General features: G+C 42.6%; 1 protein-coding gene across 1 annotated transcript in view; it reads left to right on the forward strand.

Annotated features, from left to right (window-relative positions):
- LOC147706089 (thyrotropin-releasing hormone receptor-like) overlaps positions 1-15,659 on the forward strand; it is a 332,690-nt gene extending 317,031 nt beyond the window's left edge. Inside the window, exon 3 of the mRNA XM_086929026.1 lies at positions 14,858-15,659. Within this exon, the coding sequence (XP_086785152.1) occupies positions 14,858-15,274 (417 nt within the window). The 3' untranslated portion in view covers positions 15,275-15,659. The remainder of the gene's footprint in view (positions 1-14,857) is intronic.
- The last annotated feature ends 573 nt before the right edge of the window (positions 15,660-16,232 follow it).

Below are 16,232 nucleotides of genomic sequence, written 5' to 3' on the forward strand. Positions count from 1 at the left end.
TGCAGTGGCATTGTGTTAATTGAAACTCTGGTGGCTGGTACTTACTTCAAGTCGTTTGCCATCTGCTTCCTTAGTCCATGGCTGTCCTCGGAGTATGCTACAGTGTTGTCCAATGACAGACACTGTCCTGGGCAGCCGCTGCAACTGCCGATCACCAATTCCATGATGTGAGCTTGGTAATGAATAATTGAGACAGCACATGACGGTGGCCCTGGCAGGTGTGAGCAGCAGGCAGCCCTTCAAGCTCCATAAATGCGGCGCGCCCGCAAATCCAGCCCAAGCTGCGGCCCGCTTCTTCTGAAAAATAAACTTCCTGCCTTTAGTTGCAGGACGTGACACTACCTACCCCACCTCCCACGGAGCCAGACGTCTAATTACACTGGGCACTACCATAACGTGCAGATCAACTCACTGAAATGTGTTAGTCTAACGCCAGATGCGTGATACTTGGCAGGACTGTAAGTCATAAGAGTCATGAGCCTTGCGTACGTAGGTCACAATCCCATTGAAGTCATTACAAGTCAGGCCCAACGATGTTGGGAGGCATTGTAATCAGTTGTCCGGACTCACAGGATCTGATTCGTTTGGAAACTAGTCTGGAACTGATTCAAACAACATGGTAATCAGCCCCTTAGGACAAACCGAATCAGAACGGCTGTCCGAATCGGTCATCGTAATCGTTCATCTGGAAACCATGTCCATAGAGCTGTACGAATCAGCTCTGAAAGACTTGGGCTGTCCGGATGCCTTTCGGAACCAATTCGGTAAGTTTTGTTACCATAAGTAAGACATTGAAACTGAGGAGAAAATAACTGGATGGGCTAGTCATGAAGGTTTTGCAGTTAGGTTTTCAATAGTAATGAAACATCCCATTCCTGAAAAGCATTCTAAACTTGGGGATCTGCACAGGGTCTAGCTCAAACCGGCTTCTAGGTACATCTCCTGGTCTTTGTTTACCAGACATTGGAGTAATAATAAAAGCATCTCTGAAATACTATCAAACCCATGATACAAAAGGGGAAAAACCAGCTACTCAACACTTCCCAGGCCAGCTTCAGTAGCACTCAAAGCACCAAAACCACCCTGATTGCAGCCACTGATGACATCTGAACCTTCATCGACCAAGGATAAATAGCAGCTCTGGTCCTCCTCAACCTCTCGGCAGCCGGAACACCCTATTCCACCGAACGCTGATCGAACAACTCAACCACATCAGCATCTCAGATGGATTACCTACTTCCTCACTGGAAAAAGCCAGAGGATCCACCTCACATCTTTCACTTCCCCCACAGCTCATCCGTCAGCCCACGCTCCTCAACACATATACCACCCAGCTGGTAAGCATCATCATATCCCACGATCTCAACATGATTTCCTACACAGATGACACTTAGCTCATTCTCTCACTTACCAACAACCCACCACCAGAACCAACTTCCACAGATGCATTACAAGCTTCACCAACTAGAAGAAGAACAACTGCCTGCAGCTGAACACAGACACGATGGAAGTATGGGGCGTACATTGGCTTGGATACCCTTATAGGTGATTAGCTGTGCTTTATTAATCAGGCTTGATTGATTGAAATAGTCCCTCAGATTCTCAAAACCCATTTGTGTCCCATCATTACTAAAGTCTGAATCAGCATGAACCCAGTAGTTAGGGTTCCATCAAGTACATCAGGTGGAGACTCTGCCTGATGTACGTGAGTAATTTGACTACTCGCTCATCCAAGTTTTTAATCTACCACTTGATATCTCTCTGATACTTAGCCTTATTCCTTGCAGACTGTCAACCCCTGCACACCTGTCTTGATAAAGACCCGTAGCGACCACCAACCGGGGCGCATTAGGGTCGAAACGCCGACGCAAACCCTCGGCCCAGACACTCCAGGATCCCTTAAAAATCACTAGGACTCCTTGGAGGCTAATCTATTCCTGGCCTTTTTTTAAAAAAAATTGTGTATATAACTGTATAAAATGTTTTTCACTGTATATGTTTCTATGCACTGAGCACTTGTCTTCACTTATTGTCACTTATTTTCACTTGGATTTGACAGTCATATTTGATATCTAATGTTTATCTCTGAATGAGTTAATTCAGGAAAAACTGTTTGAATTCTATGATAAAGATACATGAATTCACTTTTTGGCTAAAAGAATATTTTCTTATAGCTTGAGTATTCATTTCTCATTTGCATTTGTGTATCAGAGAGTTTCTTTGCTAACTGCATGTATTAGCATTTTCAAAGTAATGGTTTCTACCCAACAGAACCACTTGTTTGTTTAACTACAGTTGATAGTGAAACTACACAACTCGCCCACGGCAAGGGTTAAAATTAGCAACCTGGTAACTGATATTATACATGTCACTAGAGGCACACAGCAGGGTTGTCCCCTGTCACTGATACTGTATGCCTTGGTGGCGGAACCATTAGCTTGTGAGCTACATGAATATCACAGATATTGGGGTAAATGATTCCCATCAACTGGCTATTTCTTTTCTGGATAGAGTGCTTGAGGCCTCTCTCTGAGCCACTGAAGGGCCCACATACCGCCACTCCCGGAGTCAGTTTGTCTCCCGAGCCATCCAGTGGCCCTTGAACCCATTAGCCTGGAACTGCAGTGTCCACGGATCCAACCCCCCTGGACACTGCAGTTCCCCGCCTGCAAGACCACGGGCAGGAAGAACTTAAGTTTCCCTGCCCTCACTCTTGCAGGTAGGGACCAAAAGGCTACTCCCACCATTTCAGCTAGCTTCCCTGCCTAAACTGATACAGGAAGGAGAAAAAAAATAATTCTGTTTATTACATCATCATATGGGAGACATAAAGATTTGATGCAATCCCAAGGTTATAAACTTTTGTAAATCTAGAATTGCAGCAAATCCATGGTTGGATGAATGGGAACGCCTATGCTCCAGCCATAGAACTCCTTCCAGCTCAAAATGTAATACAACGCAGAGCAAGCAGCTGTATTGAGTTATTTTACTTAACAAAGCCAAGCAAGGTGGTGCACATGGCCCCATTTATGGATTTGCAAATCTGAATTAAGCCTTTATGTTGCCTTGTGTCATGTTACACTACGCAAGGGCAATGTAAAGGCTTAATTCTGGGCCATGATGTTGATAGAAGCATTATTCGAAGAGACCATATTACGGAGCCTTTGGAAAAAAACTACTGTTTTCCCATAGATGCATGTGTTCATTGTAAAGTCCTGTGCATAATCAATAAGTATAATTATGGAGCAAAATGAATGCACAATTCAAATGAGAGTGTGAAGTCTATAGCTATGCTCCCAAATCCTTCGGGTCTATCTTTGTGGGGGGCTGGCACTTTCTTATGTGAAACTAGGAAATGATCTTTCTGTAAACTCCAGTGAAAATACATTGGGCCCGATTCACAGAACTAACTTAAGACAAAATCCTAAACTTATTACTTTTGGTATTCGCAGAAGTTAGGATTTTGCCTTAAGTTTATCTTAAGACAAACTTAAGACAGACTTAAGTTAGGATTTTGTCTTACGTCTGTCTTAAGTTTGTCTTAAGACAAACTTAAGACAAAATTCTAACTTCTGTGAATAGCAAAAGTAGTAAGTTTAGGATTTTGTCTTAAGTTAGTTCTGTGAATCGGGCCCATTTATTCTAATTTTGCATTCATTTAAATACGCTAGGTAATCTGTAAACAGTACTGAAGGATGGTTTCTATAATATGCACTATATAAAAACACTCATTAATTTGTTCATTCACTCATTTACTATACCTATCTCTTTGTGGGGACTGTACTTAAATAGAAAATCTATTTGTCAGTCATTTATGTTTTTATACTGAGTAATTTTTCATGTTCATTAGATCTAAACTAAAGCAGATTATTACTCAGGGATTGTGCAATAGAACTAAAATAGTGATCGCAAGCACATGTGATTCATGCAACTCAATACAGACATATTTATATTTCTAAGACTTGAAACATTTGAAATTAAAGCAACTCCATTTCTGAAATTACAATAAAATGAGACCAAAGAAAATTAAATGTCAAATTATTTTTATTGTTGCTTTATCTCCTAGCTCATGTCCTGCACTGGAGACATCCTTGACCCTTTGCCGTCTTCTGTTGCTAATGACACCTACTGAAATTAAAACAAGTGTAATGAATATATTGATGCAACCATTCTTTCATCAATATATGCATGTGTTCCCAGGGTCCAGCTATGTGCTGAGGTACATTTCACTGATGCTATTAATGCAATAGTAACTATTGCAATTATTCGCTTTTCTGCCTTTTTATTTCCATAAAGCCTTATTTGGGTGGAATATCTCTTGCTCATACCCATAATAGCTTACCCTGCAATATATAGTGTGAAAATATTTAGTATGGGCTAAAGAGCATTAAGCATACTGCGGAACTGAAGGCTTTAGTGTTCTGGGTTAGACTATGGACTAACAAAACTCATATCCCAGTCAAAGAAACTGTAGCTAAAGAACAAACTCTTGAAAAAGCAGCTGGACGAGTGAAGTGGTTCACAGAGGTTAGGCAATGGCTGTTGAGATTGGGCTGAGGGATATGTGGGAGGATCCTAAATCCCTTACTAAAGAAGCAGTTCCTTTTTAAAGGCAAGGGTTTTGGGACCATATCTCGGAATGCTGTTTTAATGCTGCAGTTTTGGGCACCTTAACCAGATGGTTCCTAGATTGTAAATGCATTTTTTTTATTTGAAGCTCTTATGGATGACATTGAACCTCCTCATGCACGTGCACGTTATCTACAATTTAGGTACGGAACATTGCCTCTGAATTACAGTAAAAGCAAATGGAAGGAGGCTAGAACTCTACTTAGCCCTTAATCAGTGAACTATTTTTTGTTCTTTTGTTCCCCCTATGCAGGGCCGGAGTAGGAACTAAAAGTAGCCCTGGGAAATTTTGGAAAAAGATAGGCCAAAATGGTGCATTTTGCAGCACATGTTTCATTACAAATTTAATTGTATTACATTTTAAAGCACAGTAAATAGTAGATGATGACCTTGAAGAGCACCAGGTTATCCAGTCATTATGCCTACAATTAAGGCAGGTCGGGTGGCTCAGTTTCTGCCTGGACACGAGGGATGGTGGTGGTAGACAGTTGGTGTGACGCCAAAAGTGAGTGTACGCGGGCCGCCCAGCACCCTGTCCCTACACACGCACAGTGCAGTAGCTGGTTGGACTGGTATGGTAACTTGGGTTGAATTTAGTAGTGAGTCTGTGAGGCACACGCACTACTAAATGCAACCCAACTACTGCACCGCAGCACCTCTGTCTGTCTGTGCGGGTAAAAAGCACCACTGCCATTCGTGAGTGAGAGGTCACCTCACCAATGGCAGTTGTGCTTTTTCTCCACAGACCACAGGCAGGAGTGGACACTGCACTGTGCAGATCTGCCAAGGTTTCAGATTGCTATGTGTGACATTTTCATAACTTCAGTGTAATTATGAGTGACATTTAATGACTATGAGTGACACTTTCTCATAAGCAAAATTCAAGCAATGAACATGAGGGAAACATATAAATATCAGAAATTGCACCCATTTGAGCAACCAGAAACTGTAAGATCTTAAACTGCTGCACTAGTGCTGCTGGGAAATTCCATCTGTAACTGACTCTGCATGAGACTGCGATGACACCAAGCAACCCACCCACTGCTTAAGTGGTCTCAAAAGGATAGAATATAAAATAAATGGCAGTGGTCTGAAAATACAGACAATTACAGCTTGTATGATAGCGGCTATAGTTCACTGTGGATCACTGTAAATATATGCAGACCAATGGTTTGTCAAATTTCCAGGATTTCATTTCTGAAATGGACTGAAAAGTGCCCAGATGAATTTTAGCTTCCAGCATAACGCTATAAAAAGATCACAAATAAATAAAGTCAACAAAAGTGTATCATATTCATTGTGGGAAATATTAATTCTAAATAAAACATTAATGTGAGGCAGGGCAATACAAGAAGTTCAGGCAAAATGCAAACAGCTAATGATGGCGTTGTGGTCTGTTTTTACACGGCTTACACCCAACCCCTTTCCCAGAGACACACCTAAGGAGAGAACAGATTATGCCCACAGCACCTTGAAGAAGTGAAGGATTTAAAAATAATAATAAAAGCATAGACAGAGAATAAGTAACACACACAAATGGAGAACGGTGCTGTTAATGTATATAAATGCCTCACATGGGTACCCTCAGGACGCTTCAGTGCTCCTAGGCTCCTGCAGCTTTAGCGTGCTCATCAGGCGGTTATGCTTATTTATTGCTGCATTTCCAAGGAGCACTTTGGGATTTCCCCTTAGCCCTACAGGCCTGTATGCTGCACCAAATTCTCTTGTTTTAATTGTCTCACCTTGATTGCCCCCTCTCTGACCCAGCCTCAGCAGTTGAGCCCCCCATTTTATGACACCTCCAGCTTCTTTCATAGTCACACCCTGTTCGCATCGGTCACTTACTTGAAAGGGACATCACTGCATTTTAGCACGCTTCAAGGACACAGAAAGCGGACAGAGGCTTTTCATGATAACTGAATTGAGGGAAGTGAAAGGGTCACAAGGATCCAGAGGTGGTGCTGGGGACAGTAGTTGGGGGACTGTTGGCCATTGGCAGAGTAGGTATAAACCTGAGCCTCTTCAAGGCTTGCTGTGTGAAAGTCCAACACATGCGGCTAGTCTTGACTCACTCTATCAGCTCATCTTCAAATACCTTTGACGGTAGGGGCCAGCCTCGGCGACTTCCCATGGCACGGTCCAGGTCGGGCACTTAGAAGAACTCACGTAGCAGCAGCATTGGTTGCATTGGACTGAGCACCACTCTCCAGCCGTGGTCTGGACCAAATCATTATGACAGTGGGGCAACTTTAAACTATGCCACATGCTCCCACTGGCCCGCCTACCCTGATTGGCCAATGTCACTGAGGCCTCGCGACCTGACATCAGATATTGTCACAGTATATTGTGAAACATTGTAGCACTGTCAGCCGCGAACTGAGCCCAACCCTGACACAATCTGCCTGGTAAGAGCTTTGGCAGTCAGAAGAGGTGCTAACTTGGGGTGCTCTACGAGGCAATAGGCAGGGCTGACTTTGCAGAGCAGCATATACGTTGGACACAGGCCTGGAAGCAGGTCGGCCTTGAGATTTTTTCTTCGGGCCGATTTAAAAAAAAATTGCGGCCCCATTAACAAAACCAGCCTCCTGTAAAGAAACCGGCCCCCACACCTTCTGGCCTCCCGGGGGATTTCCCGGCAGGACCAGCCCTGCTCCTATGCACAAATTAGGAAAAAGTAGATAATACTGGTTTGTCATCTCTTACCATTTATGCATCCAACTGAAGCTCGGAGAGAGCTAAGATCAGACACAACAAAATGGCTAGTGTTTGCATTATCAAGATATTTGCTTTACGCCTGGCATACTAGGATGAAGTCATTACCTAGACTAAGTAATTTGATCCCAATATGAATGTTATCAGGAGAGATTTATCTTTTTCTCACCGAGTATACACAGCACTTTTTGGATAGGCTGAAATCTGTGTAATGTCGTCTTAACATTAGTGTTGGATTTACCGAAGACAGCGGTCATATGATTTCAGGGAAACATAGTGGATTTATTAGGATGAGGGTCCATACGCCAATTGATATCTTGATTCCACTGGCACAGTCTTTTTTAATGTTCATGACTGTACTTTTTGACTATTTTTTACCACATTTATCTATACTACTATTATAAAGAGAGAACTGTGTCCTTTGAGCCAGGTAAACTCGAAAAGTACACCACCAATCCAAACACCCAAGACATCTTTGAAAACCTCAGGGCAAGCAGAAGGACATAGACTATATAAAAATAAAAAATATACGTTCTTTAAAAAATGTAGGAATAAAAAAAAAGTAGTCCCTTGCAAGTAGCGCCGGCCCCGACGGGCGTGATGACATCGGGAGCGCGGGGAGGAGCGTCGTTCAGGAGCAAGAGGAAGAGCGGCGGACATGAGCACGGGGAGGAGCTGCGGACAGGCGGGGAGGAGCGGCGAGAGGCGGACAAGCGTTGAGGAGTGGCGAGAAGCAGAGGAGCAGTGGAGCGGTAAACTCAGCAGCGCGGGGAGGAGCGGCGGCTGAGGTAAGTGAAGCAGCCGCGGGAGCGCACCAAGGGACGGGCGGGGGCCATGAGTGCTCACAAGCCTTTTACTCAAAGTCGGGACGCCGGGGGAAACAGCAGACAAGAGCCGCGGGTGCGCACCGAGGGACGGGCGGAGGGACGGGCGGGGGCCATAAGTGATCGGAAGCCTTTTCCTCAAAGTCGGGACGTCGGGGGAAACAGCGGACACTAGCTTGGGTAGAAGCGGCCAGGAGCAACAAAACCAGAGCAAGGAAACCCTGTAAGTACGCTCTGCTGCTCCCGGCCGCTCTGCTGCGCCTCTCCTGCTGCGATGCTTCCCCCAGCCCTCTTCTGCCCTGGGCAACGCCGGGGCGGGCTGCTAGTATTATATAATTGTGATCTTTTTAAGCTAAGTCCATTTTTTACTACTGTAATGTATTTTTATAATGAAGATTGTTGTGTATATTTTTCTGAATGATCATTATTTGGTTGAATAAAGATACTACTACCATTTAGTGTTATTGTTGAAGGAACAATTTCATTCGTGTTGGAACTTGCCCTCTTTTTTGTGGCATTCACCCAGATGTTACCTTCTTTAGCTGAACCCATTTTTTGTTGGCAATGGAACTCAGTGCACTACACTTCAACTAACCAGAGGTTAAGTGCTAGTGCTCTCCCTTTTAAACATGGTAAAATTGGACTACAACTAAGTGGCCCATTGAATTTATTTATAAGTCCCTAGTATATGGTGCTATATGTAGCCAGAGTCTGTAAATGAAATGCAACAAGTGAGCTGCAGCACTCGTTTTGACCAGGCAAAATAAACCAGGACAAAACCTTTATGTTTTTGTACTTATTATTAGTCACCACTGAGGTAGCCCCAAAGGGCAGGGTACTTAAAAATTAGAACATGTATATTTGAGGTTACATAAGACGGCCTTGATAAAAACAGCAAAGTACTTTTTCACTGTGGCAAGGCTGGTTCTACCACAGAACACACTGGGTTACATTAAAACAATTTATAATGTTTAACATCAGTTTCGGAGCAGCTAGAAATAATTCAACGACTCATCTGAAAAGCAATTTAAAAAACAGCTTAATGGTAAAGTTGGATTTTAAGATACTAATTTGGAAATTACACTTTTTGAAAATTGCTGTTTTCCTGCCTTAACAAAACATGGCCTTTCTGCCACTGTCCGGTGATACCTAACCCCAGATGGCTCTCCTGGAGTGTTATATGTGTTGTTCCCAGTAAGTTGATTAAGGGCATTTGGTGTGGGAGGGGGTCTTCCTCTCCTGAGCAGGATGGCCCGGAGGCTGCCCCTCAAAGGATACACTGGGGCTGCACCCAGCCTTATCTTCACTTCAAAAAGTTCCTATCTTGTCACTGTTGGATGCAGCTCATACCCGGGCCAGACTACTCTTTGTCTCTCACATCATGCTAGCATGAAAATCAGTGGAGTAAGTTAACAGAATTGGTTTAGCTGGTCAACAAAGGCTTGCTATCCAGCCGCAGACTTCAATGGGTATAGGAGTAGACCCCGCAGACCTCAGAAAACTCCTGGACTTCTGTGGATCAAAGGGACTGCCCTGCTGTCTGAAGAACTTAAACAACGGCTGGGCCTATTGCTTTGAACCCAGGACTGCAGTGATGACTTCAAGGGTCTGACGCCTGACTTCCTGTTTGACCCAGATGAACATAACAAGATTCCAGAATCCTATAGCCCTGCAACTGCCATGCTTACCAGTCTCAAGTAAACCTGCCTGGGACCCAGCTCCTGCCCACTGCTGGATTGAGTTCTAACCCTCAATGGTGCCCCTCAGATCCTGGAGCCTTGGCTGTTGCAAAATCGAAAACTTATAGGCTATTTGTTAACTTTTCTTCCAAAGAACTGGCATGAGACAGAGGACGCCATCAAGCCAAAGCTGTTGCACTCAATCACCAGTCAGATTCAACTTGCTGGTTTGCCTGCTGCAGTAGATATGACTTCCAAAAAAATCTAAATGCACAGTGCCTTATCAGGACTGATGCCGAGCAATGACCCATAGATATTGAGGCATTCCGAGGCACAGATTTTGTACTTCATCTTCTGTGAGCTTTGGGACCCCGCTTTTCAGCAACCCACCACCATTTGGCCCTGCTTTGTACAAAGCTGATGCTTGCCCTACAAGCATCTTGTCGACAACTACTTTGCATTCAGAAACGTTTCTTATTCGGATTGTAAACTTTCTACCTGGAGGACCCTGGTCCCTGCAATAGACTTGCACTCCATCGCAGTCGACTGGAACTTTTGACTTTGACCCAGTATAGTCCCACCAGATACCCAGGGTCGGGGTTTGCGCTTTTTAGTGCTATTTTTAACTCAAACTTTAAAAATGTATATCTCTGGTTCTACTTATTGGATGTTTGTTCTATTGGTGTAATTTTGTTCTAAATTGGCTTTAGAGTTTTCCTGTGTTGCTTTGTCCCTTAATTATTGTTTGAGTGCTGCTTAACTACTTTACACACTGCCCCTTAGTTAAGCTTGACTGCATTGTGCCAGGCTACCAGACTTTTGTGGTTTACTCTGAAAAGGACTGTGATTATTATTTTAAGTGGACTCTCACCGCCTCAACGAATACTCCAGTTTCTAACGATTAGATTGAATACATGCACATAATAATGTCCTAATTGCAAAGAGACTAAATCTTGATTATATCTCTGATGACTGAGAATAACACACCTCTACTGAGTTCTAGGGCCAAATCTAGTTTTTCAGCTATTGGGTCCTACTATATTTACAATTGCCCAACTTTGTCTCACTTTCTCTGTCTTTATTCATCTCCCTGTCTCTTTGTCTCTCTTTCTCTCTCTCTCTTACTCACTCTCACTCGCTCTCCCTCTCCATCTCTCTTTATCTCCTTCTCTACATCTTGCACTAAATCATTGTGTCCTTCTGTAATGATAAAGGGAACAGCAATATTTCGTCTAATCACAGACAGGATGAAAGTGGACAATAAGAAAAGATTTAATATCCTCTCTTCAGCATCACCATGCTGCATCTTATTCCATTATTTATTGGTATCCTATCTTGTTTTGCAGATGGAAGACTATCCTAATGAAGCACATTGATTTAAACATGCCTGTTATTGATCTACGGCTTTAGTGAAATGCTTTTGGGGGTTAGGTATTAGCAGTCAACTGAAACATGTTTGTTTTAATTATGTCAGGCATAGGCAGATCCAACTGCCATTATTCCTATTTTAATGTATTATGTACTAAATTCTACATGGAGATTATATTGCTGTGCCAATATTTCAATAAGATGAAGGGAAATAGTTTGTAATAATAAATACAGATTAATGGGGCATATTATCAAGGGGGTTTATCTCAGCTTTTTTGGCTTTAAAAGCCAAGAAAGCAGAGATAAAATTATCTCCCTATTACCTAGCTGTCGCTAACACCAGTTAGCGACAGCTAGTAGGAGATAGCGACAATCTTGGGCCCCGCGTTGCATGTCAGTGAAATTTATCACTAATGACATGCGAAGTGGGCGTGCCAAGATGTTAGCGACTGGAAACAGTCACTAACATCGCTATCTCCTATTACCAACTTTTGGAGATATTCGCGCTAAGCGCGAATATCTTCAAAAGCTAACACCTGCCCTGAGCAGTTCTTAGCCATGTTATCCAATGGTAGGTGGATAACATGGCTAAGAGCATTAGCTCGGTCATGCGTGATTATCGCTGACTTTTCAGCGATTATTCATGCATTTCAGCCGATTTTTATCGCTTAGGAGATAAACCTTGATAATAGCAAGGCTCCTAAGCGATAAAAATCGCCACAGCTCGGCGATAAAAATATTGCCGCTAAGCCAACATAGCGATAATTATCGCTAGTCGTTGGTAATATGCCCCATTGTTTTTCCAATTATTTTTAGAGTTTTCTATAGCGTGAACCAGACCCAGGGTAGGGTATCAGAGCGCTTTACATATCTAGCAAGGGGACAAACAATTTAGTGAAAACACGTATAACAAAGAAAAGCAAAAAAGTAACAGCATATAGTAAAAGGGTTCGGGTGGATCGCAGCATTGAGCATTGTTCTGAGCAATAAAAACACGTTTGAGTTCGTATAGGTCTTAGCTTACTTTCATAACTCGAAAGTAGAGGTAATTAGGAGGTTGTATAGCTGGGGACATTAGACATGTATTAGCTTTGTGCAATCTGACTCAAACAGAACCTTGATACCATCATTAGGAGGAAGATTATAATTACTTCAGTTCCTTATTCATTGCGCAGTAAATGATATAAAGGATCCATTGTCATGCTGACATGAGCATTAAATGTTGCACAACACACCAAGCAGTTTTTTATGCCACCTATATAAAAAGACTTTTATACCATACTTTCATTATGGATTTGTTTTGAGGAAAATAATTGTCCATTGCACAATTTACGTGTACTTAAAGATATATATAGGAATAAGCCTTTCGGTCCCAGGTGATACTATTAACATTAGGTAAGTGTAAAGTTAGTTAACTTTGTTTCTGTTAACTTTAGAAATGTTTATTTAAATGTCTCTAACTTCACATTCAGCACAAAGTTGGCAATGAACAGAAAAAATGCTAGTGGAAATCCTCAGAGAAAAATGGGATGGAAGGAAAATATTTTTTGTGAAACATGGTTTTACATGACGTAGAAACGTTGTAATATCTCAAAGTGCAAAATGTGTTAATTTTACAGACCTAGAGATTTTGGGCCAGAAGTACGACTCGTTTTTGCGGCCGCAAATGGGAGATCCTCCTGTTTGCGACCGCAAAAAAGGGTAATGACATGTAGAAATGCTATTTTGCGAGTCACTCCGAATAGCGAGCCACCATGTTATTGACAATTGTTTTGCGACCACATTTGCTGCCGCAAAACACTCGCAGTTTACCACCTACTTCAAGTAGGTGGTAAAACACTTGCAAAAGGGAAGGGGTCCCCAGCGGACCCCTTCCTCTTTGTGAGGTTGTGAGAAAATATTATTAAGAGCAGGCAGGGGTCCCAGGGACCACTGCCGGTCCTTAAAAAATGAAGTAAAAAGTTTAATTTTTCTTTTTAAATGCATTCCGTTTTCCTTTAAGGAAAACGGGCTGCATTTAAAAAAAAAGACTGATTTATTTAAAAGCAGTCCCAGACATGGTGGTCTGTTCGCCCCAGCAGACCACCATCTCTGGGAGTGCTAGCCATTCCCAATGGAGTCACAAATTGCGACAGCCTCATCAATATACATGAGACATGCAATTTGCGACCCCATTGGGAATCCCAAACAGTGTCTCAGACACTGTTGTGCATCCCAATTTGTGAGTTGCAAATTGCAAGTGGCAAATGCGATGCAATTTGCGACTTGCAAATTGGCGGGTCATACATCTAGCCCTTTAATTCTGCACAAAAATTATAAAAAAATGTACATCATTCAGATTAGCCTAGAGGTAGAACTTTTGAAAAATACATTACTTTGATAAGAATGATCCAAGAGCTATCACACATTGCCATAATTCAAAACATATGAGAACCATCCCTTGATAAAAGTGTTACATCTGAGAGATCACACCCTTCCCAATGTGGAACATAGGGGCCGATTAAGATGGCGGACGGATTGCCCCCGCCGGGCTGGCGGTCGCCACCGCCAGCCCGGTGGGAGCAATCCGTCCGCCATCCTCACTGAAATGACCCCCCGCCACATTAGGATGGCTGGGGGGTCCGCGGCGGATGGGAAGACCGTCTGCCGCTTTTCCGCCGGTCGCCTTCACGACCGGCAGAAAAAGTGCTTACATATGGTGGCGGTGTCTGCGAGACACTGCCAACCATATTACGATGCCTGCAGTCCTATGCCTTTCCACGGCGGCATTGCCTAAGTGGAAAGGCATACGGTCTTTGCTTTGGGGGCCCGTTGCCGGCCCCCAGGGTGAACGGGGGTGGGGGGTGCACATGGGGGGTACCTATGGTACCCCCCTGCGTTTCAAAATTCAACATGGCAGGCACCGCGCGGTGCCTGTCATGTTGTCCTTTGAAACGCACAACATGCATTTTTAGCATTGCGGCGGGCGGTGCTTTCAGCACCGCCCGCCGCAATGTTAAAAATGCTGGATGCACCCGCTAATGTGGCGGGTGCATCCTAATTCGAAGCACGGGACATCCGCCCTTATGGCGGACAGTCCCTTCCCACGACAGGATGGCGGTAGGACTTTTGTCCGTCCACCATCCTAATCGGCCCCCTATTTTGGAGACATGTCATACTCTTCAACGAAGGTTTGATGGAAATCAATTATTATGTTTGCTAATTTAAGGTATGGAATCAGAAAGATAGATGACCCCACATTTCTATTACATTCAGAGATATTTAAAATCTTATAGGTATGTTAAAAAACAGGTGCAATCAATGATGTGCCTGTTTTTGCGTTGGTACTGATTTTGCTTCTGCAGCTTACACCAGAATATAAATACATCTACAAGTGTATTTTTCTGGAAAAAGGCATATTAAATATTTTTTTTTCTGAGTGATGTATTAAATCTTGAACACGAGAAACCATCATTGATGTACACTTAATTTGAGAAATTCTGGTCACAAAGAATGTTGTATTTAGCAAGAAACTTTAAACTGTTAGAAATAAAAATTAATGAACATTCAGTCAGGAATTGAAATTAACCTAATTAAAATTTCCAAATTCTAGGTCTTATTTTTTAAACACCTCAAACGTTATTGTCTTTTTTTTATTTCCTATAGGTCACTAAAATGTTGGCTGTTGTGGTAATCCTGTTTGCTCTTCTTTGGATGCCTTATCGAACTTTGGTGGTGGTAAATTCTTTCATGGACCCGCCCTACTTAAATGTATGGTTCCTTTTATTCTGCAGACTATGTGTGTATCTTAATAGTGCAATTAATCCAATCATTTACAACCTGATGTCTCAGAAGTTCAGAGCTGCTTTCAAGAAGCTATGCAAATGTGAGCAGAAGAGAACAGACAAGGCAGCCAAGTACAATGTCCCGGTATACTACAGTGTTATGAAAGACAGCTCTCATGACAGCCCTGACCATGATCTGACCGAACAGGAGGACCTCAATGGATTCCCTGGGCCAACAAAAAAAGTCAACTTTACAGACAAATGCATTGACACTAGAACAACGTATAGTGTAGCGTAGAATAGAATGTCTGAAGTGAAATATTTTAATTGTATGAACAACAATGTTGGAAAATGATATTCCAGAATTCTCTCTGGTTTGATCACTCTATTTGTGTTGTTTGAAGAAGGGTGTTGTAAATACTGTACAGGGTTGTAACATATTGAAAATGTACAAAGTTCTGATATAGCTAATTCTCTCTGTAATGACACACATTCAAGAAGATGTTTTCAATCCTATTTTGCCTTCTTTTATGCTGTATGAAGTGATTTACCATTTTGGATATGCTGTTGTCCTCCTTCTCCATGCTGTGACATTGTTGCTGCAGCTGTCCCCTATTTGTTTTCGTTGTACCTTCATTTTTCGGGATGTCTTATTGTTAGGAACTCTGGTACCCTCTGTGGTATGGACTCGACCATGGAAATATTTTATAAAATAAATATTTCATTTATGTCCATGTAGAGCGCAGAATAGTATTTGAATAACTCTAATAAAAGTGTGTTTTGCAAAATTTACACATCGTAAGCTATTATAAATTTACATTGTGCACACATTTAATGATGCATATGGTAGTCAACATTTGCTAATTCTTTCCTGTTTGATGATTAAACCACTTCATTGATGAATTGTGAGAATGTGAAGCTCATGCTGCATTTTGTGTGAAACTATGTCATCATTTACTACATACCTAAATGAAAATTCACATCAATCTCTTGGAACTGCACTTAGGGGCTCATTATGATAGCGGTGAATCCACCACCGGCAGCCTGCTGGTGGTGAATTGACCTCCAACTTGTGGCCATTCTCCGCCTGCCAAATATGATGGCAGGTGGTTTGATGGCTGACGGGAAGTCTGTCCGCCATGGGTCCGCCACAGGCAATCGTTCCGATTGCCTGGAGGACCCGGAAAGCATATCTAGAATGGTGGCGGTGCCTAACATGCACCATCCGCTATATTAGATTGCTTCATCTGTGCCAG

Source organism: Lissotriton vulgaris, chromosome 7, assembly GCF_964263255.1.
Source record: "Lissotriton vulgaris chromosome 7, aLisVul1.2, whole genome shotgun sequence".
In the NCBI taxonomy this organism is placed as follows: Eukaryota; Metazoa; Chordata; class Amphibia; order Caudata; family Salamandridae; genus Lissotriton; species Lissotriton vulgaris.